Source organism: Loxodonta africana, chromosome 8, assembly GCF_030014295.1.
Source record: "Loxodonta africana isolate mLoxAfr1 chromosome 8, mLoxAfr1.hap2, whole genome shotgun sequence".
NCBI classification, from domain to species: Eukaryota; Metazoa; Chordata; class Mammalia; order Proboscidea; family Elephantidae; genus Loxodonta; species Loxodonta africana.
The window spans coordinates 44,240,831-44,267,288 of NC_087349.1; the positions used below are offsets into that span (position 1 = coordinate 44,240,831).

Here is a 26,458-nt window from a genome sequence, read left to right on the forward strand (position 1 = left end):
GTTATTGAATTTGTTCATCCTGGTAGGACATATGATTATGTGCTTCCTTGGAATTCTCAGAAATGTGGCGAAATGGCTCCCATGTAACCAAGTTCTCCAACTTATAATTCAGCACCGTCTAAATGCTGGGCACGGTGGCTTTGTCTTTTTTACTGGCTACATTTGGAAGAATGGCTGCTGAATTTTCTCATTAATTCTCACTGGTTAGTGAGAGTTAGAAAGAACAAGGAGCTGAAGGGTATTTCAGGGCAGTGTAAATAGCGACATTACCCACTGAAATTTTTTGTCTGAGCATGTGTCTCGTTGTGCTCTCTTATTCTAACAGGAATTTCCGATAACTTCTCAATTCAGTTTAACATCATGGTTATCAGAAGCAGTTTATAGTGATTACATCATGTCTGGTTTAATAGGAAGAGAAATCTGGTGGAAGCTTGAGCTTTTCTAGTAGGAAATTCATCTGCCTTGACTTGAGCAGAGTCCTCTGGTGATTTCCTCCACCCACCAGTAATTAATACCTAAATTAAAGACTCCACCTCTCTTCTGCCAGCCCATCTGGCTGCCAACTTGGCTCTTCCTCGGTGCTTCATTAGCAAGGTGTTATCACAAAATAAGAGGCAGGCAGCATGTTATCTCTCTGTGTCTTTTGTTCAGGTGGTGGGAGGAAAAAGTCCCCACATTGGTCCAGTGTTAGAACATAATTTAGAGAGCTTTGCAGTTTGGAATTTTTAGGGAAGCTTAACTCTGTGGGCAGTGAGCAGGATCAGGGAGACAGCCTTCCAGAGAAATCTCAGCATTACACTTGACTTACACCTCCTTTTGTCTGCGAGATTACCGGACCTATTTTGAGCAAGTTGTGGTAGAGAGGAACAACATACTGGTATGTTACTAATATCAGTAATAGGTGATATCTTATGTGGATCATAGGTCTATATAAAAAAACCACAAACATCCTTTTGACCACCAAGCCCATATTTAACAGATGAAATCGAGGTTTGGAGAAGGGAAGGGATTTGCTCTGAGCTACAGTGAAACCGGAACCGATTAAGAGCTGTGCTGCTAACCAAAAGGGTAGCAGTTCGAATGTCCCAGCTGCTCCTTGGAAACCTATGGGACAGTTCTACTCTGTTCTATAGGGTTACTATGAGTTGGAATCGACTCCACTGAAGTTTGGTTTGGCTTATAGTGAAACCAGTAAACAAGTTGTTGAAATGATTCTGATGCGTGGCAACCCTGTGAGTATCAGAGTAGTATTGTTCACCATCGGATTTTTATTGACTGAATTTTCTGAAGTAGATTGTCAGGCTTTCTTTCTTCCAAGGCATCTCTGGGTGGTTTCTTAACTCTCAACTTCCAGGTAGCACCTGAGCGCGTTAACTGTCTGCTCCAGCCAGGGAACTCTGAACCATGGCTAGTTAGTTCGTTAACCAGAATTGAGTGCTTCTAACTCCCAATCCTGGACCCTGCCTTCACTTCTGCACCGCTGGTGAAATCTAAGTCTTAATTTCACATGGACGACACTGGTACCTGCGTTTGAAATGTGTGTTTCGACTCCTCTGAGTGGATCCTTGACAGCCCGGTCCCTGGCCCAGCTCAGCTGTTGGGGCAACTGTAGATTAGAGTCACTATGAGCTGGAGCCGACTCAACGGCAATAAGTTTGATTTGGTTTTTTGGTAGATTTGAGCAGGTGGCAGCCAAAAGATCTCTGTAGTCTGTGCTGCCTCCTGCTGCTGAGGCCAAGTATGGTTTTTAGGCAACAGAGGGAAAAATCAGTGAAAACTCCTTTTTAACTCTTTTTCTCAGATTGTCAAGGGAAGCCTATCCTTGGGCATGAAGGTTGATTCTTTTATTTTTTTTTGCATCATCACAGTTGTGCACAAATGGTCATAAGATTGCCCATCTGTGTTGCCTGATTCTGGGTGTTTTATTGTTTTAAACTTCAATGGCTAAGAACAGAAATGCTAGTTTTGAAAATAAAACCATTTTTCTTAGCTACAACTAAAGATCATGGGTGTTTTTTGTTGTTTGATTTTTTTTTTTGGTAGCCCAGAATTAAAAGAAGTTACAGAAAATCAGAGTTTTATTACTAGATATATAACAGAAGTTATCAAGTCATAGCCTGTTCATATCAGAGATGAGAAAACAGACTCGGAGAACTTTAATAAGCGACTTAGCTAAGTTATTTTGTCAGTTTCAATCCAGATCTTCCTAGCTCAGCCCTCCTGTGTGCTAAATCTTGTTTTTGTGGATTTCCCATAGATTATTTCTAATTTGTACATATTTCTGTGTGATACATTTTCCCCCTTTTTGGGTATGAAAATGGAAGCTCAGAGAGCTTAAGTAACTTGGCTAGGGGCGACACAGTGAATGAATGATTGAATAGGATTTAAGAAAGGTTTGTGTAAGTCCCAAGTTCATGCTTTTATGACTGTGTTTTTACATTAATGATTTACATTATCTTAATTAACTTATTAATTTGTCTCACTGGTAAAGCCTTTATCTTGTGGTTATTGTAAGAGAATATAAGCAGTACTTCTTAAGGAAAATTAGCCCAGCTGAGTACAGCGACCAGTGTTTTTTAAATCAAGGGCCTTGAATTCTTACTGAGAACACTTTTCCCCTCTGAGTGCCTCATTGTCATTGGGAAGTCATATTAACACATTGGATACTATATAGCCTCCCACACAATAAAACAGCGTTGAATCTATGAAAGAGTTCAGGTAGGAGGGTAAGGACAATTTGTACATGAGAGGGTGGTCAAAAATAATCTTCTTAGAAAGATACTGACATTTTTACCTCAAGTTAGTATTTGATCGTTGTAATGAAATTACACTTGGAATAATTCTGAACTTTAGAATTTCTTAAAAATCAGCTGACAGAAAAATCTTGTTTCTTTGGCTCTACAGGCTGGAAATCATCAGTGTGCTTGCCCATTAATTTCTTCTCAGGATCTATCTTATTGTCCAGATTGAAAAACTCTAAGTATTCACTTTCCTCAAGAAAGATGCATGAATGTCAGTGAATAATATACAGGCCCACTAGATTGTGTTCCCTTTATAACTTTATTCTTGATGGAAATATGTAATATCTTTCAGACTGTTGGTTTTTTGACATTATAAACACCATTTAAACATATTCTAATTGCAGTATTATCTAAAACATTAGATAGCGTTTTTAAGGTGAAAAAAAGTCACAAGTCTTTCCTCCTCTTATCTTAATTGTCCCCATTTTACTGTACTTACTAGGAACTCTTAAATATCTCATTAAGTCATATTTGCTGTGCTCATAGCTCATCTTGTTTCTTTTTGGCCAATCCCTTACCTCCTTCACATGAGACAGTAAGCTCCATGAGGATGGTAAACACCATGAAGACAGGAAATTTTGTTTATTGCCATATAGTGTATCAAACGCCTAGAGTAGTATGTGGCCTGTTAGAGATGCTAAGCTGATGTTTGTTTGATGAATGCGTGTAAAATACTTCCTAAGGCAAAGTTATTTTAAATGAGAATGGGGATTTTGGTCCTGTTTCAGAGATAGATCTTGCTGTTTTAATTTTCCTTCTAAAACTGCTGTTCCTTTCCACTTCCTAATGCTATGTCCTCCTCTAAGATGGTTTAGCCAGACCCTCAAAGTAGACAGAAGCATTGGGTTTTTGTGGGAAACTTTCCAGTATTGGATGATCCTATATTTTTTCCATTTGTCTTTGTTTACACTTCTTTGTCTGTTGTGAACAGGGCACCTAAATGACTTAAAATGAATGGTGATGTTTTTTAAATTCATTGAACATAAGGAGTTTTTCATATAGGGAACATGGTTTGTGTTTTTAAAATTATTTTTGTTTATTGAAAAAATTGGAAGAATTTCTCTTCAATGGATATAGTTCCAGTAGAACATTGGCCTTGCATTTATGTCACTGGCAGTCCGTAAGCGTGTGTTTTTTTACATGTGATAAGGACATGAATACTTCGGTTCCGCCATTTTAGTGCACTGCTATATGTTGTCTGGTTACTTGGGCTATTTTGTTTTGATTTAAAGTAAATTTTTTTTCTGCAATATTAAAAAAATACATGTGCATATACCCCCTGAGGTTACCTTTGAGCTAAATAATAGATTGGCTCATAAAATAAAGAATATCATCAGTGACTACTGTGTACCTTTCAAAAATCATCTGTATGAGAACAAATTAAAGCAAAGATGAAAGGGTAAAGGGACAGGGAAACCAGATTACGTGGAAAAGAAATACCGAGAATGGAATTAATACGGATGTTGACACATTGTTAAAAATGTAACCAGTGTTACTGAATTAATTTGTCTAATTTTTAAATAGGAACTTAATTTGCTGTGTAAACTTTCACCAAAAAACACAATATTATTTTTTTAAAATGTATGTACATAATAAGTCATGAGGGGAATGCAGATCAAAACCACAGTGAGATACCAGTTCACTCCTACTAGGATGGCTAAAGTAAAAGAAGAGTAAGTGTTAATGAGGATGTGGAGAAATTGGAAACCTCCTAATTGCTGGTGGGAATGGAAAATGATGTAGCCACTTTGGAATAGAGTGTGGCAGTTCATCAAAAAGTTAAACATAGAGTTACCATATCACCCAGCAGTTCTACTCCTAGGTATATATACTCAAGAAAAATAAAAATGTGTGTCTACATAAAAACTTATACTTGAATGTTTATAGCAACATTATTCATAATAGCCAGAGAGTGGAAACCACACAAATGACTATTTATTGAATGGGTAAACAAAATGTGGTGTGCCCATGCAATAGAATATTATTTGGTTATATTATTTGTGTAGTACTGCTGCCACATGCTACGACACGGATGAACCTTGAAAGCATTGTGCCCATCGCAAAAGGCCACATTACAGGATTCCATTTATATAACATGCCCAGAACCAGCAAAGCTGTAGAGACAAAGTAGATTAGTGGTTACTTAGGACTGGAAGAGTTGGGGAGAAATGAGAGATGACTGCTAATAGGTATGGGATTTCCTTTTGGGGTGATGAAAATGTACTAAAATTAGACAGCGATGATGGTTGCACATCTGTGAATATATTTAAAAATTGTTGAATTGTACACATTCGTTTCTATGAGTGTAAATTGTGTGGAATGATACACGTTGGTTGCTTGTGGAAAGGGGAGCTGCAGTTCTGTGGGAGCAGAGGTGAGGTGTTGATTTTTGCTAAATACCCTTTTGTATCTTTTGTGCCATGTGATTATATTACCTATTTTATAAACAGATAAAAGTTAAGTAGTAAAGGTATTAATAGCTCATGTCATCTCTTGGTTTTACTATGACCAGGTTCTTCAGGGTTTAGATTATTTACACAGTAAATGCAAGATCATTCACACTGACATAAAGCCGGAAAACATCTTGATGTGTGTGGACGATGCATATGTGAGAAGGATGGCCGCCGAGGCCACTGAGTGGCAAAAAGCAGGTGCTCCTCCTCCTTCTGGGTCTGCAGGTGAGGGAGCTGAGCCAGCAGCTTCTTTCTTCGGCTTCTTTCTGTTTGGGGGCAGCACCTAACAACAGCACAACTTTGAAGAAGGGAGATGCCCAATTAAATTATATTTTAGTATTTGAATTACTTAACTCTGTCTTCCCTTAAAATTCCACTTAAATTTTTAGCTGCTGCTTCATCTATATTTGAACATCGTTTGTATGCAGCAGGTTTCAGGTAGCCAGTCTGTGACCATCAGAATTTATTTCCAGTTTCAGTTTTGTTAAAATGCTTCCTAGTCTCCATTTAGCACAGTTAAATCAATACAAGTTTAACTAGTAGATTTGGAATTACAAAAGATCAGGGGTGGGGGAAGAAGGTAAAACTTATATATTACATTTTATTTCTGGTTTTCACGGCATATAATTTTGGCAGTGAAGAGTTGACTTCATCCTCTCTTCACGTTATCTGTGCCCTCATGTGTTTTCAGGCAAGAAACTAAAGGATGAAAATGCCTGTGACATTTTTGGGAGATGTATGATCTCCTGTCTCCTTTACTACCCTCGAGGTGTTATTTAAATGGTAAAGCTGTAGTCTATTAAGCTTTTGATGGTAGCAGCCCCTGGTCATGTGATTTCCGGAATACTTGTTGCAGTATTTGATTTACTGTAGTTGTATAAAGTTTGCCAAATAGATTGCAACATAGATACACATCTTCTAATCTGACCTGGTCATTTGACTCATCTTATGAATGACTATGTGACATTTATGAACTACTCCCCGTTTTCTTAAATTAGCAGCTGGTGCTTTGGGATTGACTGTTTTTTTAAATGAATGGATATGATATTTAATTTTAGATAAATAAGCGAAATGACTCAGTATGAACAATTTTTGTCTTTTAAAAGTCAGTCATTTGAGTTAGATAAACTTTCTTTAGATCCCTGTGATTAAGAAGATCTGCTATTTAACAGTTTTTAAAGTTGAATGACTATTAAAAGACAGTAATTATTATGTTTAAAAATTAAAATTACGTAATAAGGGTATATAACAATTTTCCTCTAAACATTTATTTTGTTTCATTTTGTTTTTAGTGAGTACGGCTCCACAACACAAACCTGTAAGTACTCACACATGTACTTATACTCACTTTCATGTCAAAAGGGACTGTTCATTATAGAACTTCCTGTATTGTAACATCAAATTGTTAGTTTCTTCCTGCAAAAGTTTTTCATTTAAGGGTTTGTTTGGGGGAGTTGGTTGTACATTATTTTTGTTCCGTCCTCAATCTGCTGTAGATATTCTGATTTGTATAAATTTAAAAGGAAGACATGTTTATACATTCCGTGTAACCTTGAATGTGCGAGATATACTGTTTTGTTCAGTTGAAGCGATTTCTGCAGCGTTGGAGTAGTTAATGTTGTCTCAAAATCGTTCTTCATGTTCATCAGGCACTTTCTGGAGTGCTGCTGGCCAAGTCTGGCAAAATGTGAGGTGATAGAGTGTTTGAACTGTGGTGATTCCATCATTTTGCATTACCTTCTGGCTGGGTTTCAAGTGACCCGTTTTTCTGAAGTTGTTCATCTAATTGGTTTTTTTTTTCCCCCTCAGTTTGTAGTTAAATATGAAAGAGTGTTATCTATTTCTTGGTCCCGTCAAAACACTAAGTCTGATCAGCTGAAACAGGCTGCTTGGAATTAAATCCTACCCCAACAGAATGTGTGTATCATGAGCTATTGAAAGAAAATATCCAGAAATTCAGAGAGCTGCACACACCTCTTGGTTTGGGCTGGGTACCCTAGTGTGGGGGGAGCTGTAGTAATTATGCAGTACCTGGCCTGCTGAGGAGGCCGAGTTCTTTCCCCAGAGCTCTGCTTTGGCTTGAGTAGCTTGTTTTGATCACTGATTCTGTGAAAGGTTGAAGGCTCTCGTTGCCAGTACTTTCTAAATCAGATGGCCGTGATTGGAGACAGACTGAAACTGGCTCTTTTTCCTTTTTCTTTACTTCATACGCATATTTCTCATAGTTTATGTAGCCCTGGCTATTGAGAACAGCTTAGTATGTGAGACCCAAACACAAAGAGCGCTGTTGACCAACAGTAAAATATACCTGTTTGGTGTTCACTTTTGGCAGACATTAGGTAAGACAATAAGGAGAGGGGTTGTTGTTACTTTGCAAATGGACAGCAGCAAATAAACCCTGTAAAAGGTGCTTTTTATTTAAAACCAAGAGTATTTCAGCTTATTTTGTTCCTTTTATAGTTTAAATCAAAAAGACTTTGGATTTATGCTGTATCTCTCAGAGGGCCAGACCTGGTAGTAGACCCGGTTCTTGATGTTAGCCAGCCCTAGTTTTGTTTTTCTGGTTTTACCGTAGCCCTGACAGCGAGGTGGGGCTTAAGTCTGTGCGTGTGATTTTAACTGACTATGACTTGAAAGACAGATTTGTTGGTATTGCAATGCTGCTGGCACTTGTGCTTTTGTGCTGAGCTTTAAAAAGAAGCAAACTGACCTGTGGTATTTTTTTTTTTAACATGTTATAGATAGGAAAAATATCTAAAAACAAAAAGAAAAAACTGAAAAAGAAGCAGAAGAGACAGGCTGAGTTACTGGAAAAACGTCTACAGGAAATAGAAGAATTGGAACGAGAAGCTGAAAGGAAAATAATAGAAGAAAACATCACCTCAGCTATACCTTCCAATGAGCAGGATGATGATTACCACTCGGAGGTGAAGCTAAAAACAGCCGGGTTAGAGGAGGCAGCCGAGGGAGAGACTGAGAATGACAATGGTCAGTGAAATATGGAGACAGGGCTGCACAGGGGCCCAGAGGATTCATTAATAGGAACCCTTGAGTCACCACATAGATTGTCTGCCTTTGTTCTTCTTACTCAGATACCGAGCATATTTCTCTCCAACTCCTTACTGGGGAGAATGGGAAATACTGTGGTACTTCATTTGTAAAATGAATACCAGGAATATGTTAATATTTCAAAATATTAAAATGAAAATGTCTGAGAAATACCATGTCTCTATCAACTAATAATTGTCCTTCCTTTATTTTATAATTAACCTTTTACCTGACAGTAATGTTGCTGTTGCACCCACAGACTTCCTCTGCAGATTACAGAGGAGAGGATAGAAATGGAAGTGCAACTCTTATTTAGAAATAGTTTTTCCCCTCAAAAGCTACCTTTTTCTCATAAAATGTCAATTATTAAATAAATGAAAAGATTTAGAAAACTGAAAGATTTTACCCTGAGAGCCAAGAGGTGTTTGCTATGTGTAGTACATAAATTAAGCATGTCTAAAAATGTATCTTATTGAAGGAGATAAGTACTTTCTGTGACTGTGTTCAGGAGAGTAACACACAAAAGTTCTAATTCTTAACCCATCAACTTTTTAAGGTGAAGCCGAGGACCAGGAAGAGAAAGAAGATGCCGAGAAAGAAAACATTGAGAAAGATGAAGAGGATGTTGACCAGGAACTGGCGAACATAGACCCTACATGGATAGAATCACCCAAAACCAATGGCCATATTGAGAACGGCCCATTCTTACTGGAACAACCCCTGGATGATGAAGAGGATGAGGAAGAAGAGTGCCCAAACCCCGAGGAATACAACCTTGACGAGCCAAATGCAGAAAGTGATTACACGTATAGCAGCTCCTATGAACAATTCAATGGTGAATTGCCAAATGGACGACATAAAATGCCTGAGTCACAGCTTCCAGAGTTTTCCACGTCGTTGTTCTCTGGGCCCTTAGAACCTGTGGCCTGTGGCTCTGCACTTTCCGAGGGATCCCCACTTACCGAGCAAGAGGAAAGCAGCCCATCCCATGACAGAAGCAGGACAGTTTCCGCCTCCAGTACCGGGGATTTGCCAAAAAGTAAGTTCCATCCTATTAGCGGTCGGATCTCAGTGTATCCAGGGTCATACTCTTGACAAATGTTGGAGGTGATATAGCCGTGTCTGTGTATATTAACTATTTTCATTTTACCACTTTCGTACTTGTGAAAGTAATGTGTTATATAAAATATATTCTGTGCCACTAGGATTTCTCCTGACCTCCGCACATCAAATTCCATTTCTAAGCTTTTTAATCTCTCATACTTTCTATATTTTTAGTCAGTGATATCATACATTTGCAAAAACCTTTTAGTGTCTACCACTTATACCTTATAGCTTTCTAGAACATGTAGTTTAATTTTAAATTTGTATCTTCTTCCATCTGGTAGTGTTATATTTAGTTTTTTGGGTGTTTTTTCTAGTCAAGAAAAAATATGTCCTCTTATTGGTGATGTCTTTGGAGATATTAAGGAAGGAGTTATTGAGATATTTTATTTTGTTAGTTGCTCCTGATTAAAGGCCCTGCTATTAAACCAGCTGGCCCAGGATTTGATTTTAAAGGAAACGACAAAGATTTAAACGTAATGACAGATAGTAGATTATATATTGTGTTTTTCTCTGCCTGAGGCCCTGACTTATTTCAGACTTTCTTGAGAGTGAATGCTATGTGGCATATCCCTATCTGTGAATGCTAAGTGACTTTAATAAGCAAAAACTCTGGGCATCACAGTGGGTTTCCATTCTAGCTCAGAGTGGGAAAGCTTGGAAACCTCTTCTGCCCACTCTGTTTACACGAGTGGTTAATGCATGGTGAGTAAATTGATGTCCCAGTCCTATAAAGAACCCAGGAAATTCTGCAGCACCTTTTATTCCAGCCAGCAGGCGACCTATCTCAGATGAAGTTACTCACTAGCTATAACTAGCTATAATAAGTCATCCTAAGGCTGTGTTTTTTACTTGACTAGACAAGTTTCTTTTCTATTTACCTTTGTCCTGACCAGAGAGTATTTGAAGGTGTTTCTAAAAGGCTTTCCTGTGGAATGTAGGTCCATTTCTTGGAAACGGCAGTGATGAAATTAACTTTCTCTGGATTTATTGTTGCTTTGGCAACTTCACTTTTACCTTAATTATAGATTCATATAGAATGTAATTTACAAAGTATCTTTTTAATCATTTGCAAGTGGCAGCTTGGGACAGTGGCATCAAATATATCTTGAGATGAAATCCTAGCTCAAAACTTATTAGCTATGGGCCTTTGCTTTCTTAACCCCCTAAACCTGTTCCTTCCTCTGTCAAAGGAAAGAAATGGCTACCTCTAGCATTGAATCAAATAATATAGGTGAATAAGTAATATGTAACATGTAACATGTAACAACAGTATCTATCTGAAGAGAGATTTCTGAATGAATGTAAGTTGCCTTGGTTATCAGCAAACTCTGGGAAGTGGGCATGATCACTGCTGCTGTTGCCATATGTAGGTAACTGAAGCACAGACAAGCTATAAGACTTGGAGAGTAACTCATAGAATGAGTCTGGACAGAACTCTGGGTCCTGGTCCACTACATCATGATTCACTCTGGGAAGGCTATAGGTTTAGATCAGGAAATTTCAAATTGGGGTGAGTTGAGTGAATGATTAGGTGATAAAAGGAAAGTTTCCAATTTTGGCAAAATGAATAATTCCATGAAATACAGATTACTAAACTAAGAACATGTTGGTTAAATTTAAAAATAATTGGGTAATAGATCAGAGAACTGTTCACACCCATATTGGCATGAGGTCATCCTAATGTCCCACTCCACCCTATCTCATAGGGAAAGGGATTTTGACTCTCAGGTGGGCCCTAGCTCTACTGACCCTGATCATTTCCTCCACTTTCAGTCTCAGTCCTCCCTCAGCTTCTCTGATGTATTTAATTTTCCCCCAGATTCTCTGACTCTTGTTTGTCCTACTGTTCCTTTTGGCAGTTCCTTCTTAATTGTTCTCAGGCTTCTTAAATGCTGGTGTGGCCATAATCTTTGTTCTCAGCCCTCTATTCTTTTCAGACCACAGTCTTTCCCTAACAGACCCGAGCCCTGCCCATGATGTCCACTGGCATGGACGGCCAAATCTATATCCATCCGTCATTAAACAACTACCACGTACCCAGTGTGCTAGACCATGGTGGGTACTGAGGAATAAACAGGCCATGAGCAAAGAGTGTAGAAGATATATGTACCATGTGGTGATAACTGCTCTGGAGAAAAACTAAACCTGATAAAGATGATGTGCTAGGGCATGGTATGGCAGGGGCTCCTTTAGATCCTGCCAGTGAGGTAACATTTGGTCACAGGCCTGAAGGAAGTGAGGAAGCGAGTTGTGCCAGCCAGTGACCAAGGCAAGCACATGCCTGGTAGAGTAAGCTCTTGCTCAGCTCTCGTGTGCTCTAGGTCCGTTTATCCAGCTGTCTACTTGACCACTCTGTTTCTGTGTCACAAGGGAGCTTCATACTTCACATATCCAAATGAGTACACAATTTTCCCTGGCAGCCTGCTGAACATTCTGTGCTCACTAGGTTTGTTGCTGCCATCTCTCAGTACTCTGGTGAGAAACTTGGTCCTACTTGATTCTTCCCACATCCAAAAAATCATCAGGTCTTGCCAGCTGTACCTCTTAAATAGAGGTCCTCCTTGCCTTGGCCCTAAATCGTGGGCACTGCCATCGCCTACCTGTACTACAACAGAGGCTCCTTCCTGGGCTTTCTGCTTTTTGTCCTCTAGCTTTCAAATTTGTTCTTTTAGTTCATCGTTTCTTCCCTTTGCTTTAGCTGCCTGATGTTCCTGAGCAAGTTTCAGAGTCTTCTCTGACATCCATCTTGGGTCTTTTCTTTCTTTCCTGTCTTTTCAATGACTTCTTGCTTCACGTATGATGTCCTTGATGTCATTCTACAACTTGTCTGGTCTGAAGGCATTGGTGAAAAACAAGGCTCCAGGAATTGATGGAATATCAACTGAGATCTTTAAGCAAATGTATGCAGCGCCGGAAGTGCTCGCGCGCCTATGCCAAGAAATATGGAAGACAGCTTTCTGGCCAACTGACTGGAAGAGATCCGTAGTTATGCCTATTTCCAAGAAGGGTGATCCAGCTGAGTGCGGAAGTTATAGAACAATATCGTTAATTTCACACACAAGCAAAATTTTGCTGAAGATCGTTCAGAAATGGCTGCGGCAGTACATTGACAGAGGACTATCAGAAATTCAGGCTGGTTTCAGAAGAGGATGTGGAACCAGGGATATCATTGCTGATTGTCAGATGGATCCTGGCTAAAATCAGAGAATACCAGAAGGATGTTTACCTGTGTTTTATTGACTATGCAGAGGCATTCGACTGTGTGGATCATAACAAACTATGGATAACACTGCGAAGAACATGCTTGGCAAAGTACAGGGTCAGCGGAAAAGAGGAAGACCCTCCACGAGGTGGATTGACACAGTGAGCTCAAGCATAGCAAGGATTGTGAGCATGGCACAGGACTGGGCAGTGTTTCGTTCTGTTGTGCATAGGGCCGCTATGAGTCGGAGCTGACTCGACGGCAACCTAACAACAACAGCTTTCAAATTGATAGGATACGTATAATGTCAGGACGCCTTCCTATTAGTGATATAAGTTTGATTTTTTTGTTAAGATGGTATCAGCCCTTTTTTCACTTGTAAAGATGTAAACAAATAATTTCTTTTATAAGGATCAGTACCAAGCTGGTTCCTCTGAGACGGAGGTTAAAGGTGTCCCATAGGTCTAACTTTTCCAAGCTGCTCTACCACTTCATCATATCTAGGAGATAATTTGGCACTGTGTAAATATCTGTTTCCTCCACAACTTGTCACTGAGGGTATTTTGCATCTGTTTATGATCCTTGCCTGAATCAGTGTTGCAGAATGTTGATTTTCTAATTCCTCATTTCTTTCTACATTTATTAGCTGACCTTTTTCTGTACAGAAGAGCTTGCTTTTTCTCTCTTCTGTGTTTTATAATGTACGTAATGTAGGAATAGTAGTATGTAGAATTTGTAAGTATGCATATATTGGAGTGTGTGTTTACACATATTTTATTGATGGGATAAACAATGAAAAAGTTTAACAACCACAAGTATATCAAACCTCCCTAATTTATTTTTAGACATGATAAAGAGTGTATGTACGAATATGGCATCTTCTCTCATTCTTCTAAGCTTTTTCTTAGGCTTTTCCTCTGGTTTGGAATGTTTTCTCTTATTTATCCATTTTCCATTCTTCGGCAGCTTTCTCTTCTTTTCTTAGGTAGCAGCTCAGATACAGTGTACTGTCTCCTGGCTGACATCCTTCCCGTATTTCCCAGCTGCTCTCAGTTCTCTTTGCCCATTTTTCCTACTCTTTATGCCTTCTTAATAATATTGTCCTCGCTCATTTGCATTACCTTTCTCCTCACTAGAATGTGAACTCTTTGAGAGTATAGTGTGTTTTTTACCTTTGTGTCCTCAAACCCAGTGCTAAGGTAAATATATTTTGAACAGTGAACAAACGAATGATTATCTGGTTATATTCCTCTGCTCTTCTTTTCTCCCATCTTTTCCCACTCAGAATCAAAATTTTACTCTATCTGGCATGCATACTCTCCCACACAACCCTGTCCATTCCCAGCCTCTTACCAAGCAGGCCTTTTCAATATTGTTAAATTCTAGGCATGTACCAAGGACTGGATCTCCTTATCTAGTAATTTGTTGGAGGCATCTGGTTTTGTTTTCTAGCTTGGTCATTTGATTCCCGGGGACATCCTCCCACTTGGAAGGTGTTTTTTGTTTTCCGAATGGAAGGTGTGGAGGCTTGCAGTGGGCCACCTGGTACTACATGAGCGTGAGGCAAAAGGAGCAAGCTTTGTTCAGAGACTTTGTGTAGATCCTTATGGTTAGAACAGAATGTACAGATTTGGGAATAATAGAAGAAAAGGTCTTTTTCCTGGAGTATTTGATAGCCATTGAAGGTTAAGAAGAGGAGGCAGATTTTCTCTTGGATGAGCAGCTGCTAGAGCACTATCTTGGCTCATCACACTTGAAGGCTAGAGGTCCTGGGGCAGTGTCGTCTCTTGACTCTACCTGCAAGGTATATTTTTAATCCTTTCACTCTCAGTGATGGCCCAAGTCGTTGTCAGTCGTTGCCTAGTTTACTGTTATATGGCCTCCACAATTATCCTTTCTCTTCGAGTCTAGCTCTAGAATCTGCTGTCTGTATAGCAGTCCAGAGAGATCTTAAAAGCACATTCCATCATCTTCCTCTTCTCCCTCAAGAATCTCCATCGTCTCCCACTTTGAGCAACACCCAGAGGCCACGCTCACTAAAGCTTACAAACTCAACACAGTGGGTTCCCTGGCAGCTGTCTGATGTCACCTTCCCCATCCTATTTCTGTTTCCCTTGTTCATTCTGCACCATTCACACTGGCTTCTGTTTCTCAAAATTGTGAGCTGGTTTTTGTGTCTGGGCCTTTGCACTTGCTTTCGCCTCTGTCTAGAACTTCTCCCCTTTCATCTCTCCCTTTATTTAGTCTTCTCCTCAGAAAAGACCTCCACTGAACAGCCTCATCATTATCCATCTCCTTTCTAGGCTGTTTTTCTTCACAGCATAGGTAGCTGCCTGACATGGGGAGTGAATCATTCATTTATTTATTACCCATAATCCCAAGTAGCTCTTAATTGGGGTGTGGCAGGAGAGCCTTGTATGTCTTATTCATACTGTGTTCCCAGTGCCAAGACAGCTCCTGGCACATAGAAGTAAATATTTGTTGAATGAATAGGTCAGGCTGTGACATGAAATTTCTTAGTTCTGCTACTTTCTTGAGCTTGGTCCCAAGCCTCCTCCATACAGAGGGGATATCAATGTCTTCCTTGTAAGGATGCTTTAGGATAAAAGATATTGGTTAATATGTGCCAAGCACAATGCCTTATTCATAAGTGATAGTAGCAGTTACATCTCCCTAGGACACTGCTGGCTGCCATCTTACCAGTTTCTAGGGTAGCTTCAAATGGAATGAATTACCACAATGTCACCCAGAGACCAGGCTATTAGAAAATATATTAAGGGCCTCAGCCTCTCCTGAAGTGAGGTCTTTCCATTCTTATTATTCCCTCCTGGGTGGAAGCAGAGAGCAGTTGCAGGCTTTTTATTTTGGAAGAAAGACATCTTTTGGAAGGAAGACTGATCATGTGTTAGCATTATCTGTGAGAAGGAAGAGCTGAAATAGGTCCCACAGAATTGACTTAATCCAAGGAGGCGGTCTTATTGGCAGAGCAAAGCAAAATTTGCACAATTAAGTGGGAAGCTTGAGAGTCCCTGTGTTTTCAATGGGCTGTTTTGACTGTGGCCATTGGGTACCCAGCACAGGTAAGTATTACACTAAGGAAAGACAGGAAAACAAACAGATTTTTCTCTTACCTCCTGTTGTGTTCATATATAATTAAATTATTGAAATAGGTCACCTAGTATCATTTGGAATGCATTTTAAGCTGCGTGACTTTTTATTTATGAACCTGAGTCAGGAGGATAACAGCATTATCACCAAAGAAATTTAGTTTAATTTCATAAATGAGGTGTATTAAATACAAAAAAACTGTATTTAAGATGTGTAATGATGTGCCTTTTATTAAAGTAGCATCACCTTTTAAAATATATTTCTTCTAGTTTAATTGAATTACACGGCTCCTATAAGGTGCCTTTTAAAAACAACTAAGAGTGAGTGGCAGATTACTAATCACTTCCTTCCATGGGAGTACACTCAGATGTCCATCTAGCTCATTTTCTTTCCTTTTTTAAAACATATATATAATTTATTTTATTTTTGTTGTTGAGACTATGCACAGCAAAGCATATACCGATTCAGCAGTTTCTACAAGTACAATCCAGTGACACTGATTACTTTTGCAGCCATTCTCACTCTCCCATTAACCTAAACTCGCTGCCCCCTGAGATTCCTATCTAATCTTTTGAGTTGCTGTTGTCAAATAGATTCCATATAAAAAGATCTTGAATGGGAATAATGCTCAAGGCAGACATTTTTTACTAGTTAAGCTAAACTGTTTGATTTTAAGAAGACTATAGGGGATATTTTTGGTTTAAGGTTTAAAGATTACCTCAGGGCAATAGTTTCAGAGGTTCATCCAGCCTCCATGGCTCCAGAAAGTCTGTAGTCCATTGGCATTTGAAATCATTCTGCATTTTCCACCTTTTGATTAGAACTCTTTCATAGAATTTTTGATGAAAATGTTCAGTATGGTAGCTGGACGTCATTCAGTTCTTCTGGTGTTATGGTAGAGGAGGCAGTGGTTCATGGAGGCAATTAGCCACATATTCATTTCCTCCTCCTGTTCTTGACTCTCCTTCTTCCTCTGTTGCTGCAGGCAAATACAGGCCGACTGTTGTGCCTTGGATGGCCACTTGCAAGCTTTTAAGACCCCAGGCACTACTCAGCAAACTAGGTAGTAGAACAGAAGCACTAAACACAGTATTAGGCCAATTAACTGGATGTCCCCTGAAACCGTGACCCTAAACCTCCAAACCAAGGACCCAAATCCAGTGAAGGGTTTGGTTGTACGTAAGCAGCCTCAGCACCTACTTTTGGGGGTGGGGGGGGCGGTCATTGTCATATTTTTCACACAGCTTTTGCCAATTCAGCAACTTATTGACAATTATAGTAATTGGCTATGCAGCCCTACCCTTAATCATTGGAATTCTTCTGTCACTGTTAGCCCCCCCCCGCCCCCCTCCCCCTGACACTACCTCGGTAGCACTGATAAACTTTGGTCTCTATACATTTGCTTGTTCTTGTCTTTTTAAATAAGTGAGGTCATAGAATATTTTTTGTGATTGATTATTTGACTCAGCATAATGTCTTCAGGCTCCATCCATATTGTAGTCTGTATCAAGACTTCATTTCTCATAATGTCTGGATACTATTCCATTGTATATACGTACACATTTTGTCATTTGTTGTTGGGCATATAGGTTGTTTCTACCTTTGGGATATTGGGAATAGTGCTGCAATGAACACTGGTGTACAAGTATCAGTTTCGAGTCTCTGCTTTCAAGTATTTGGGTTTACACCTAGGAGCAGTATTGCTGGATCATATGGTAGTTCTATTTTTAGTTTTTTGAGGAACAGCCACACTGATTTCCATAACGACTATACTCTTGCATTCCCACCAGCAATGGATAAGGGCTCTAATTTTTCCACATCCTCACCAACATTAGTTATTTTCTGTTTTCTTACCTTGGCAATCCCAGTGGGCACAGGACTGGGCCAAGTGTCATTCTGTTGTACACAGGGTTGCTATGAGTTGGAACCAACTCAACGACACCTAGCAATAACGAATCCCAGTGGGAGTGGTATCTCATTGTGGTTTTAATTAGCATCTCTCTCATCATTAATGACATAGAGCATCTTTTCATGTGTTTGGTGGCTATTTGAACGTCCTCTCTAGTGAAATGTTTATTTAAGTCCTTTGCCCATTTTACGATTGGGTTATTTGTCTTTTTGTTGTTCTTGAAGTTTTATATGTATTTTTGTTATTAGATTCTTGTTGGATATATGGTTTCTGAAGATATTCTCCTGGTCAATAGCTTGTCTTTTCATTTTTTTGTAAAATATTTGATGAACAAAAGTTTTAAATTTTTATGAGGTCACATTTATTTTGTCCTTTGCTGTTTGTGCTTTAGTTATTATGTTAGATAATTCGTTTTTGAAAGTTAGGCCTGGCAGCATTGCCCCTGCTGGTTCTTCTAAGAATTTTATGGTTTTAGTTTTCACATTTAGGTCCTTAATCCATTTTGAATTTGTTTTTGTTTATGGTGTGAGGAATGGATCCTGTTCCATTTTTCCACATGTGGAAATCCAATTTTCCCAGCACCATTTAAAAGACTCTTCTTTCCCCATCAAATGGACATAGCACCCTTGTCAAAAATTCACTTGACTATAGATGTGTGGGCTTATTTTTGGGCTCTCAACTATTCCACTGGTCTCTGTGTCTTTTCTTATACCAATACCAGGCTGTTTTGATTACTGTCACTGTATAATACGTTTTAAAATCAGGAAGTGTGAGTTCTCCTACTTTGTCCTTCTCTTTCAACACTTCTTTAGCTATTCGGGCATAGCCTCTTGCTGATCTATATAAAGGTAAAGACTGGTTTTTCATTTCTGTAAAGATGGCAGTTGGAAATTTGCCCCGTGATTACGTTGAATCTATAAATCGCTTTGGGTAGTATTGGCATCTTAACAATATTAAATCTTTCAATTCGTGAGCATGGAATGTCTTCCCACTTATCAAGTCTTCTTTAATCTTTTTCAACAGTGGTTTATAATTTTCATTGTAGAAGTCATTCACATCCCAGTTTAAATTTTTTCCTAGATATTTTATTCTCTTAGATGCTATTATAAATGGAATTGTTCCCCTAATTTCCCTTTCAGATTTCTCATTGCTGGTGTGTAAGAACCCAACTGATTTTTGTTTATTGATCTTGTACCCTGCAACTCGTATTAGCTCTAGATGTTTTCTTGTGAACTCTTTGGAATTTTCTTTATTTAGGATCATGTCATCCATGAATAACAATAATTTTACTGATTAAGTGACATCAGGGATTCATCTAGCCATTTCTAGTGTTGCCCATCTATCTGTCAGGTCAGCATTTTTATCTTATCCTGGAACTCTGTCTGGTCTCTGCCCTGTTATCAGGGTATATATTTTTCCTTCTCTGGCACATCTTTGTATGCTTTCTTTCTCATCCTTTCAGTGTTCCTTTGCTTCTTGTCCTCAGCTCATATGTGCCCTTTGGCGAGGCCTCATCGTGGATCTCTATCCTTATAAGAACGGAAGTTGGCATAGGGCAGGTAGCAAAAAGGAACACCTGAGTCTGAACAGCCCAGGTTGATCCACCAAGGAATAGGTCTTGAGGGTTAAAACACTAACCAGAATTCTCAGCCTCCCGTGGAGCCCTTCTGGGGAGCTCCCTGGGTGTGGTAGGTCCCAGCACCTTGTCTACTGACCACCCTATGACAGTAAGCATCCCTGGCCTCCTGCCTGTGTGGGGCTTGCCGAAGAAGCAGAGCCGCCTCTGTGGTGATGGTTCCTCAGCTCTGATACACCCAAAAAGGAGATTTAATTTATTTTACCAGTGCCCAGCTTTAAGTAAACCATAGGACTTTCTGAGGTAGGTAATTAATATTCTGCATTGAGCAGGCTTTTCTGTTTAGTCTGTGAACACCATTTCAAAATTATCTTGTAAAAGCCATGGTTACATGCCATCCTTTCCAGAAAGCTGAGTTTGCAGGTCATCCTGTGGTTTGATGATGAAGATGGTAATTCACTTCAGGATTTTCTGTCTGGGACTCACCATGTTATTTTTGTCACTTGCCCTTGGTTAACTGTAGCTGGCACAGGCCTGGTCTGGACTTGTCTTGGAAGCCCTTCTGGCGCTAGAAGCCCTGGAAAGCCTGGTTCTACACTGCTACTGAGATTCCCCAGGGGCCAGCCTGTTACCAAAAGTGCCCTGGAGATTTGACAAGTTGATGAGGGACCTCAGAGGTTTACACTTATAGTCCAGGCTGTCTCAGGAGACTTTTGTTCCAAAGTCCCCCTTGTCCAAAGACAAAACAGAATAGCTTAACGCCTTTAATCTGTATTTCTTAGTCAACTACCATTTAACCCTGAGATCTGTGTGTTCAGCTAAAACAGAGGGAGATGATGGGAGTGGGCACTGGGACTTTGCAAGTCACGTGGTGTCAGATGAACCATTTGTGACATAAGAAGTGATTGGCTGCTTGAGGCAGCATTCTCTTCACCTTATGTTCCCTGTGATAAAGCTTCAGCTACCAGTGAGTTAGAAAGTGGAGCAGCTGGAAGGATTCAGACAGGAAACTCTGCAAGGCTGGCTTGTTCTAGGGTGGCCCAGAGGTGAATGAATTAGGGGTAAAAGGATATAGGGCAAAGCAGTGTCCATGTAATCCTTGGGCAGCCCAGTCTGCTCTCTTTTGTGGAATATTTTCAAGAATGGAGACCAAGAATTTTAAATTTTGTTGGGTTCACCTTATAGGATTCCAAATCTAAATGACAACCCCATCACTTTTCTAGGAAAAGAGACTGTGCCTGACAGACATTCTGTTCACACTTGCAAACCGCCTGTCCCATCATTAACTATCCTTCTGTTTGCTCATGCCAGCAAAAACTCGAGCAGCCGACTTGTTGGTGAATCCCCTGGATCCACGGAATGCAGATAAAATTAGAGTTAAAATTGCCGACCTGGGAAATGCTTGTTGGGTGGTGAGTAGAGTTTTCTTTCTAAGACATTTTGGTCATGATTATAGGTTAGCAAACACTTTTTTCTTTTTAATGGGCGTGTTCCTTTGTGGTAATGCAGTCTGTTCCGTTTCAGCATAAACACTTCACAGAAGACATCCAGACCCGTCAGTATAGATCCATAGAGGTTTTAATAGGATCAGGTTACAGTACACCTGCTGACATTTGGAGTACAGCTTGTATGGTAAGAACAGCCTTTGTCATTTTCTTCCATGCTTGTGGGCACATCCCTCTAATGCCTGTGATGGGGAAGGGTTTTACTGGTGCATGTGGCCTAAGCGCTCTTGACCATGAGGGTTGTTCACTGTGGGTTCGTAGAGGGAAGGCTGCTACCTTGGTTGTCCTAAGAGTTGGAAGAATTCTTCTCAGGCATGACAAAGTTTTGTTGTTATTTTTTTGTTTGTTCATTTGTGGTCTTGTGAGAGACTTTCTCTTCTTAAGGCCATACGTAGCCCACAGTCCCAAGAATCAGACTTGTACCCTCATCTGTGGTGATAAAAAGACTTGAATTAATTCATTTTGGTTTCTGAAAGCTTGCAGACTGTGGGGAACTTTAGTCTTCACCCTGACTGCGGAGGAAGATGAGAGTGGTCCCTTCCAGGGAGATTTCCTGAGGCAGAAAGGTCAGACCCATTCCAGGTGGCCAAAGGTGCAGTCTCCTCACTGGAGATGAAAGAATTTCCTTACATGCCCATGCTTAATTTTTCTTTTATAAAGCAAAATCTTGTGACTACTCTGGCTTATCATTTAAGACTGTCCAGGCACTTCTGGGGCACTAGCAGCTCCATGTCCCCTGTGACTGAATTTACACCTGTAGAGAATATGGTGACTTTTTCCTCAGGTCATCAGGGTGCCTTTTCTTTCATCCGTGTGTCATATCACTTTTTGCTGCCAATTTTGTGTATCACAAGTTATTTGTGTCTAACCCCCCCCCCGCCCCATTCCAACACAACTGTTGTTTTCTCATTTACTCATGCCTTGCGGATTGATGAGTATGCAGGGTCTCTCATCCACAGCTAATTTCAGTTTCTCTCTCTGGCTATGTTTCGTGGCCAGTCCAGCACCTTCCTTTTAGGGGACTTCAGTTTGTTGTTCCCATGCTGGAAAAGATGGGGGTGGGGTGTGTGTGTGTGTGCATGTGTGTGCGTGCGCACTGTCTTAGGTGATTTTTTCATGCTTTTTCTGTTTCATATTATTTTTTATCCAAGTTCAACTCTGATATTTAAACAAAAGGGCATATGTGTAAGAATTGGCGTTTGTCTTCTCACTAGAAAAAGCATTGCAGAATATGGTAATTATAGTATCTTGTTCAGAGATGAATTTAGCAAGTCTTTTGAGTTTACTGTATCTTATGTCTTCTAATGCTAAAGTGTAGTGGTTAAGTGCTACGGCTGCTAACCAAAAGTTCGGCAGTTCAAATCTGCCAGGCGCTCCTTGGAAACTCTATGAGGCAGTTCTTCTCTGTCCTATTGGGTCGCTATAAGTCGGAATTGACTTGGCAGTGGGTGGGTTTTTAATGCTAAAGTAAGGCGCCCTAGTGGTGCATTGGCTAAGCACTCAGCTGCTGATAGGTTGGCAGTTCAAACCTACCAGCCACTCCACAGGACAAAAATGTGACAGTCTGCTTCTATAAAGATTAATGGCCTTGGAAACCTTATGGGGTAGTTCTAGTTTGTCCTACTGGGTTGCTATGAGTTGGAATTGACTCAGCAGCAGTGGGTTTGGTTTGGAATGCTAAACTAAAAAGCATTGTGCTTAACAGTTAGTACCAGATGATAAGGGGGGGGAAGAAAAAAGATGCTTTGTGTCTTTTCAAGTTAGCTTAACAGATACGGCCAAATCTGTAACACTGCCTCTCTGTTGTTCTGACAGATAATACCAGATCCTAATGATAGACAGATAGATTTGATTAGACTGATTGGTTTGTTTTTCAGTGGGTCAAAAACAAAGTCCCTTGCTTGGCTATGTATGGAAAAGAATGGTGAAAAGAAACAGTGGATATGTGCTAATTACTTTGAATTTAGCACCTGCTGGTGGAGGAGGAATTTGCTTCACCATGTGTGGCTGCAGAGGGCAGAACGAGATGGGGGGCTGGGAGCAGTGGGAGGCAGACTTCAGGTCAGTAGAAGGAGAGAGCACTTTCAGCAACCAGAGCTGCAGGGGAGAAATGTACCCTTTCAGGACGTGGTGAGCCAAGTCTTACTTGTCACCGGCAACACAAAGGGGTATATCAAGGCTCTCCTGAATTAGATTCTAAGAACTCTCCAGCTCTAAAACCCTGTGCTTCTAATTTTGGGTGTTAAATGTTGGTGATATAACCAGAAAAATAGGACAGGATCACAGATGGCGTGGAAGAACCACGTAGTTGTCACTGTAGTTTTCTGCCAGGTTACCTGTCTTGCGTCCCTCCACACAATCTCTCTGTCCTACCAACTTTTTGAAATGCTGTTCCTATCAACAGTGACTTAAATACCAATAACAGGCTTCTAAGGAAAAGCGTTTACTCCACCTCTTTTAGCCTGCCCCCTTTCTCAAGGATTTAGCATAAGCTCCCTCAGTGCTTCTGGGGCCACCTATGAGGTATTTTACAGTTGACTGGCATGAAGGTGATTTTTCAGGACAAGGTTAACCTTCATCCCCACACCATAAAGCCATGGCTGAGAGCGCTCTCTTGTCGGGCTGGAGAACCTGGTGGAGATGAGGCAATACTCCTCCACCTCAACCTCCACCCTTTGCTTGAAGTTTAAAGATGCAACATTATATTTCATTCTACTTCATAATAGAAAGCTGTAATAAAGTAAAGATTATAATAAAATGCAGAAACCTTTGAGTTTTATAAATAGCATCAAATTGTACAGAGACTCAAATGGAAATGAGAGTTGACGTGTGGTAGCAGCGTGACCTTATTCACAGTTACGAGCCTGCTGTTGTAGGGGAAGAGAGCTTTAGGCTCTACAGCTGAAGAAGGAAGACAAAATTGGGCAAAGTAGTTGAATTTATTTTCTTTTTCATGAGCTCTGGGGCTCATCCAGGTGTTAAGTATGCAGGACCTGAAAATTCTGTGTGGGCCAAGACTTTGGCTCTTCTGCATTTGTGTGTCAGATTGCCTGGAATGGTAACGTTTTATGAACCCTTTGGTGAATGTTATGGTCGGTACCATGGAAATAAGAAAAGTCAATCTGTCAGATATCATTAGACTTCTTCAGCGCTGAGTGTATCACAGAACAATAAGCATTTCATTTCTTGAGAATGGGGTACTCTGTCATGGAAAGGTGCTTCAGGAGAGAGTCAGCTGATCTCCCAAGAACAGAGACTGGTCCGGGGAAAGCCCTCTGATGTGATCGGGGCCAAGTACAGAGGGAAGAGAACACACTACTCAGAACCCAAAGTTCCCAACTATTAAAAATAAATAATAATGAACATTATATTGGGAGTAACTGATTGAACTGCGTCATCGGTCTTGTTTTCATAGATGCCAGCATAGAGCATGCTATAAGGTACAGAGGCAAGTGGTTTCATTGTAATGTTCTTTGACCTGTTGTGCATGTCATGTTTGTTGAGAAGATCTAGTCACTCTCCAGAGAAGGAGGACTAGGTAACATTGTGGGGAACGTCCATTTTGCTTCTTCCTTTTTCTTTTAAAATCATTTCATTGGTATGCTTCTTTGAGTCAGGTTATTTCATTAGAAGCACGTACTGTTTTCCCCTCTGGACAGCTGGTCTTGGCTGGCCTTCCTCTTGGGAATGCTGTTTTCCAGTCTTCAGAGCTATGGCTGTGTGGTGGCTGCTGATGAGCTGGCCTTCAGAGTTCTCTGGATGTTTCTGTCTTTCACACTTCTCATTTTTTAACTCAGTCCCCTGGGCGTGCGTGTCCTCTGGCATAACAGGACCTTTCCTATCTGACTGCCTGACCTCCCTGAGCTATGTCTATGCAGTAGGGGAACCCATAGTCTGTGGCGGCCAGGACTTTCATTGCAACTTCCAAGTGGCTTTTTGAGTCTTCTTCCATAGGGTTTTCAGATTTTACTCATGGCTTGTAAGGTATTGAACTGATTGTTTCCCAGCCTACAAAGACCCTTCGGGCCATTGAATATGTGAGTCAGTTACTTTTCTTGGATTTGGGGCCAAATGTGAGATTTTCCTATGTTTCTGGGGCTTCGTAGAACTTTAAGGAAGAAAGCAAAAAAATTGGTGTTGAGCCCCTTTGGAGTCTCTTTGGTTTGATTTAGATCTTCATAAAATGTAGCTCTCTTCTACAAGAAGTAGTTGCTGACTTGGGGGCAGTTTTCTGTGAAGTGCTTAGCATGTCATCTGTTGTGTCCTAGGCATTTGAGCTGGCAACGGGAGATTATTTGTTTGAACCGCATTCTGGGGAAGACTATTCCAGAGATGAAGGTGAGTACTGCTGCTTGCCAAGTGCCTCAGTCTGGGTCTCCTGTGAGCTCCAAGCTTCTGGAGAATGATTTTGTGCCAAAGTAGAGCCATGTTTGGTGTCCAAACACCAAATTCAGACATCTGTCCTTTGAGTTTGGAGCTCCCTCGTCCCAATGAGCGGGCAGAGCCCGCCTGGCCCAGGCTGTTCCGTGAGAGCCTCGCAGGCCTGAGCAGTCCTGAGCAACCCTGCCCACCAGACCTCTCACAGGGCAGGGTGGTGGCCGGCCGAGAGCACAGACTGTATGAGCCCTGAAACTGCTCAGTGGTCCTTTTGTCCACTCATCTGCTGCCCATTTCTCTGTCCTGTTTGGGAGCTGAGTTGAAAACCCATGAATTCCGGCCAGAATTCCATCTGCAAACCCAGCCATCTCCATGCTTATTTGCTTGTGATGCTGGGGTGAGCTGGTGTCAGTCACTGTTGGCTAAGCTCCAGATGGTGCCTGAGACCAGCCAGTCCCCAGAGCCTCTGCATGGGTATGCTGCAGACATTGTTGATTTGAATCTGTTTCTGATTTTTTACTAATTTCAATTTTTCCCTCTTCTTTTATCCCATCCTTCCCCTTGCCCCTCCCATTCCCGTATCCTTTTTCTCTCCTTCATAGACCACATAGCCCACATCATAGAGCTGCTAGGCAGTATCCCAAGGCACTTTGCTCTATCTGGAAAATATTCCCGGGAATTCTTCAATCGCAGAGGTAGTACCTCTTCTTTTTGAAAAGCGCCACGATGCAGACAGAAACGGAATAGCAGCTGCCGATTGTAACACTAATGGTGACAATGGCATTTCTCCTAAATTCAAAAGGCAACCCCAGCAGAATTCCTGTGCTCATTTCAAAGTGGATGGGGGAGACCGCACTTGGCCCCATCCTTGCAGGTGCCCTGAGAATTGGCCTCTCTGCAGTGTGCCTGACAGCTGGTGCCCTCCAGCACTGACCCCAATCCCGGCCAGCAGGGGAAAGCCCGGCGCACTCTGTTTCTGTCTGCGCGGGCGGTGGCAGTGTCTGCATGCAGTGTACTGATTAAACTGTCATGTGTTTCTGTTTTGCTGGCAATGTTTTCCAACGCAGATCACATAGCATTGATCATTGAACTGCTGGGGAAAATCCCTCGAAAATACGCTATGTTGGGAAAATATTCCAAGGAGTTTTTCACCAGAAAAGGTAACGGTATTTATACAACACTAATTTTCAGCATAATCTTCTCCCAAAAGGAGAAATTGTGCATTCGTGTTTGGGCAGTGGAGAAAGATCTGGACTTTTACAACTGGGGAATTCTGCTGAAGAAAGCACTCGAGAAGTAAACCTGAGCCATCTGGTATCTGGAATAAGAATTTTGTAAGAACCACCTTCCCCAAGTCCTCCCCTCTCCACCT

The 26,458-nt window shown here is 40.8% G+C and overlaps 1 protein-coding gene across 8 annotated transcripts in view; it reads left to right on the forward strand.

Moving 5' to 3' along the window:
• The window catches only part of SRPK2 (SRSF protein kinase 2), a 274,393-nt gene that overhangs the window by 236,137 nt on the left and 11,798 nt on the right, over positions 1-26,458 (forward strand). For 4 of the 8 annotated variants that reach the window (XM_064289877.1, XM_064289875.1, XM_023544501.2 and 1 more), the window contains 9 exons: positions 5,314-5,479; positions 6,547-6,572; positions 7,996-8,242; positions 8,859-9,341; positions 20,516-20,616; positions 20,729-20,836; positions 24,978-25,047; positions 25,689-25,781; positions 26,154-26,246. In XM_064289877.1, the coding sequence (XP_064145947.1) occupies positions 5,314-5,479; positions 6,547-6,572; positions 7,996-8,242; positions 8,859-9,341; positions 20,516-20,616; positions 20,729-20,836; positions 24,978-25,047; positions 25,689-25,781; positions 26,154-26,246 (1,387 nt within the window). The remainder of the gene's footprint in view (positions 1-5,313; positions 5,480-6,546; positions 6,573-7,995; positions 8,243-8,858; positions 9,342-20,515; positions 20,617-20,728; positions 20,837-24,977; positions 25,048-25,688; positions 25,782-26,153; positions 26,247-26,458) is intronic. The other 4 variants (XM_064289879.1, XM_064289876.1, XM_064289878.1 and 1 more) reach the window with 3 other exon arrangements.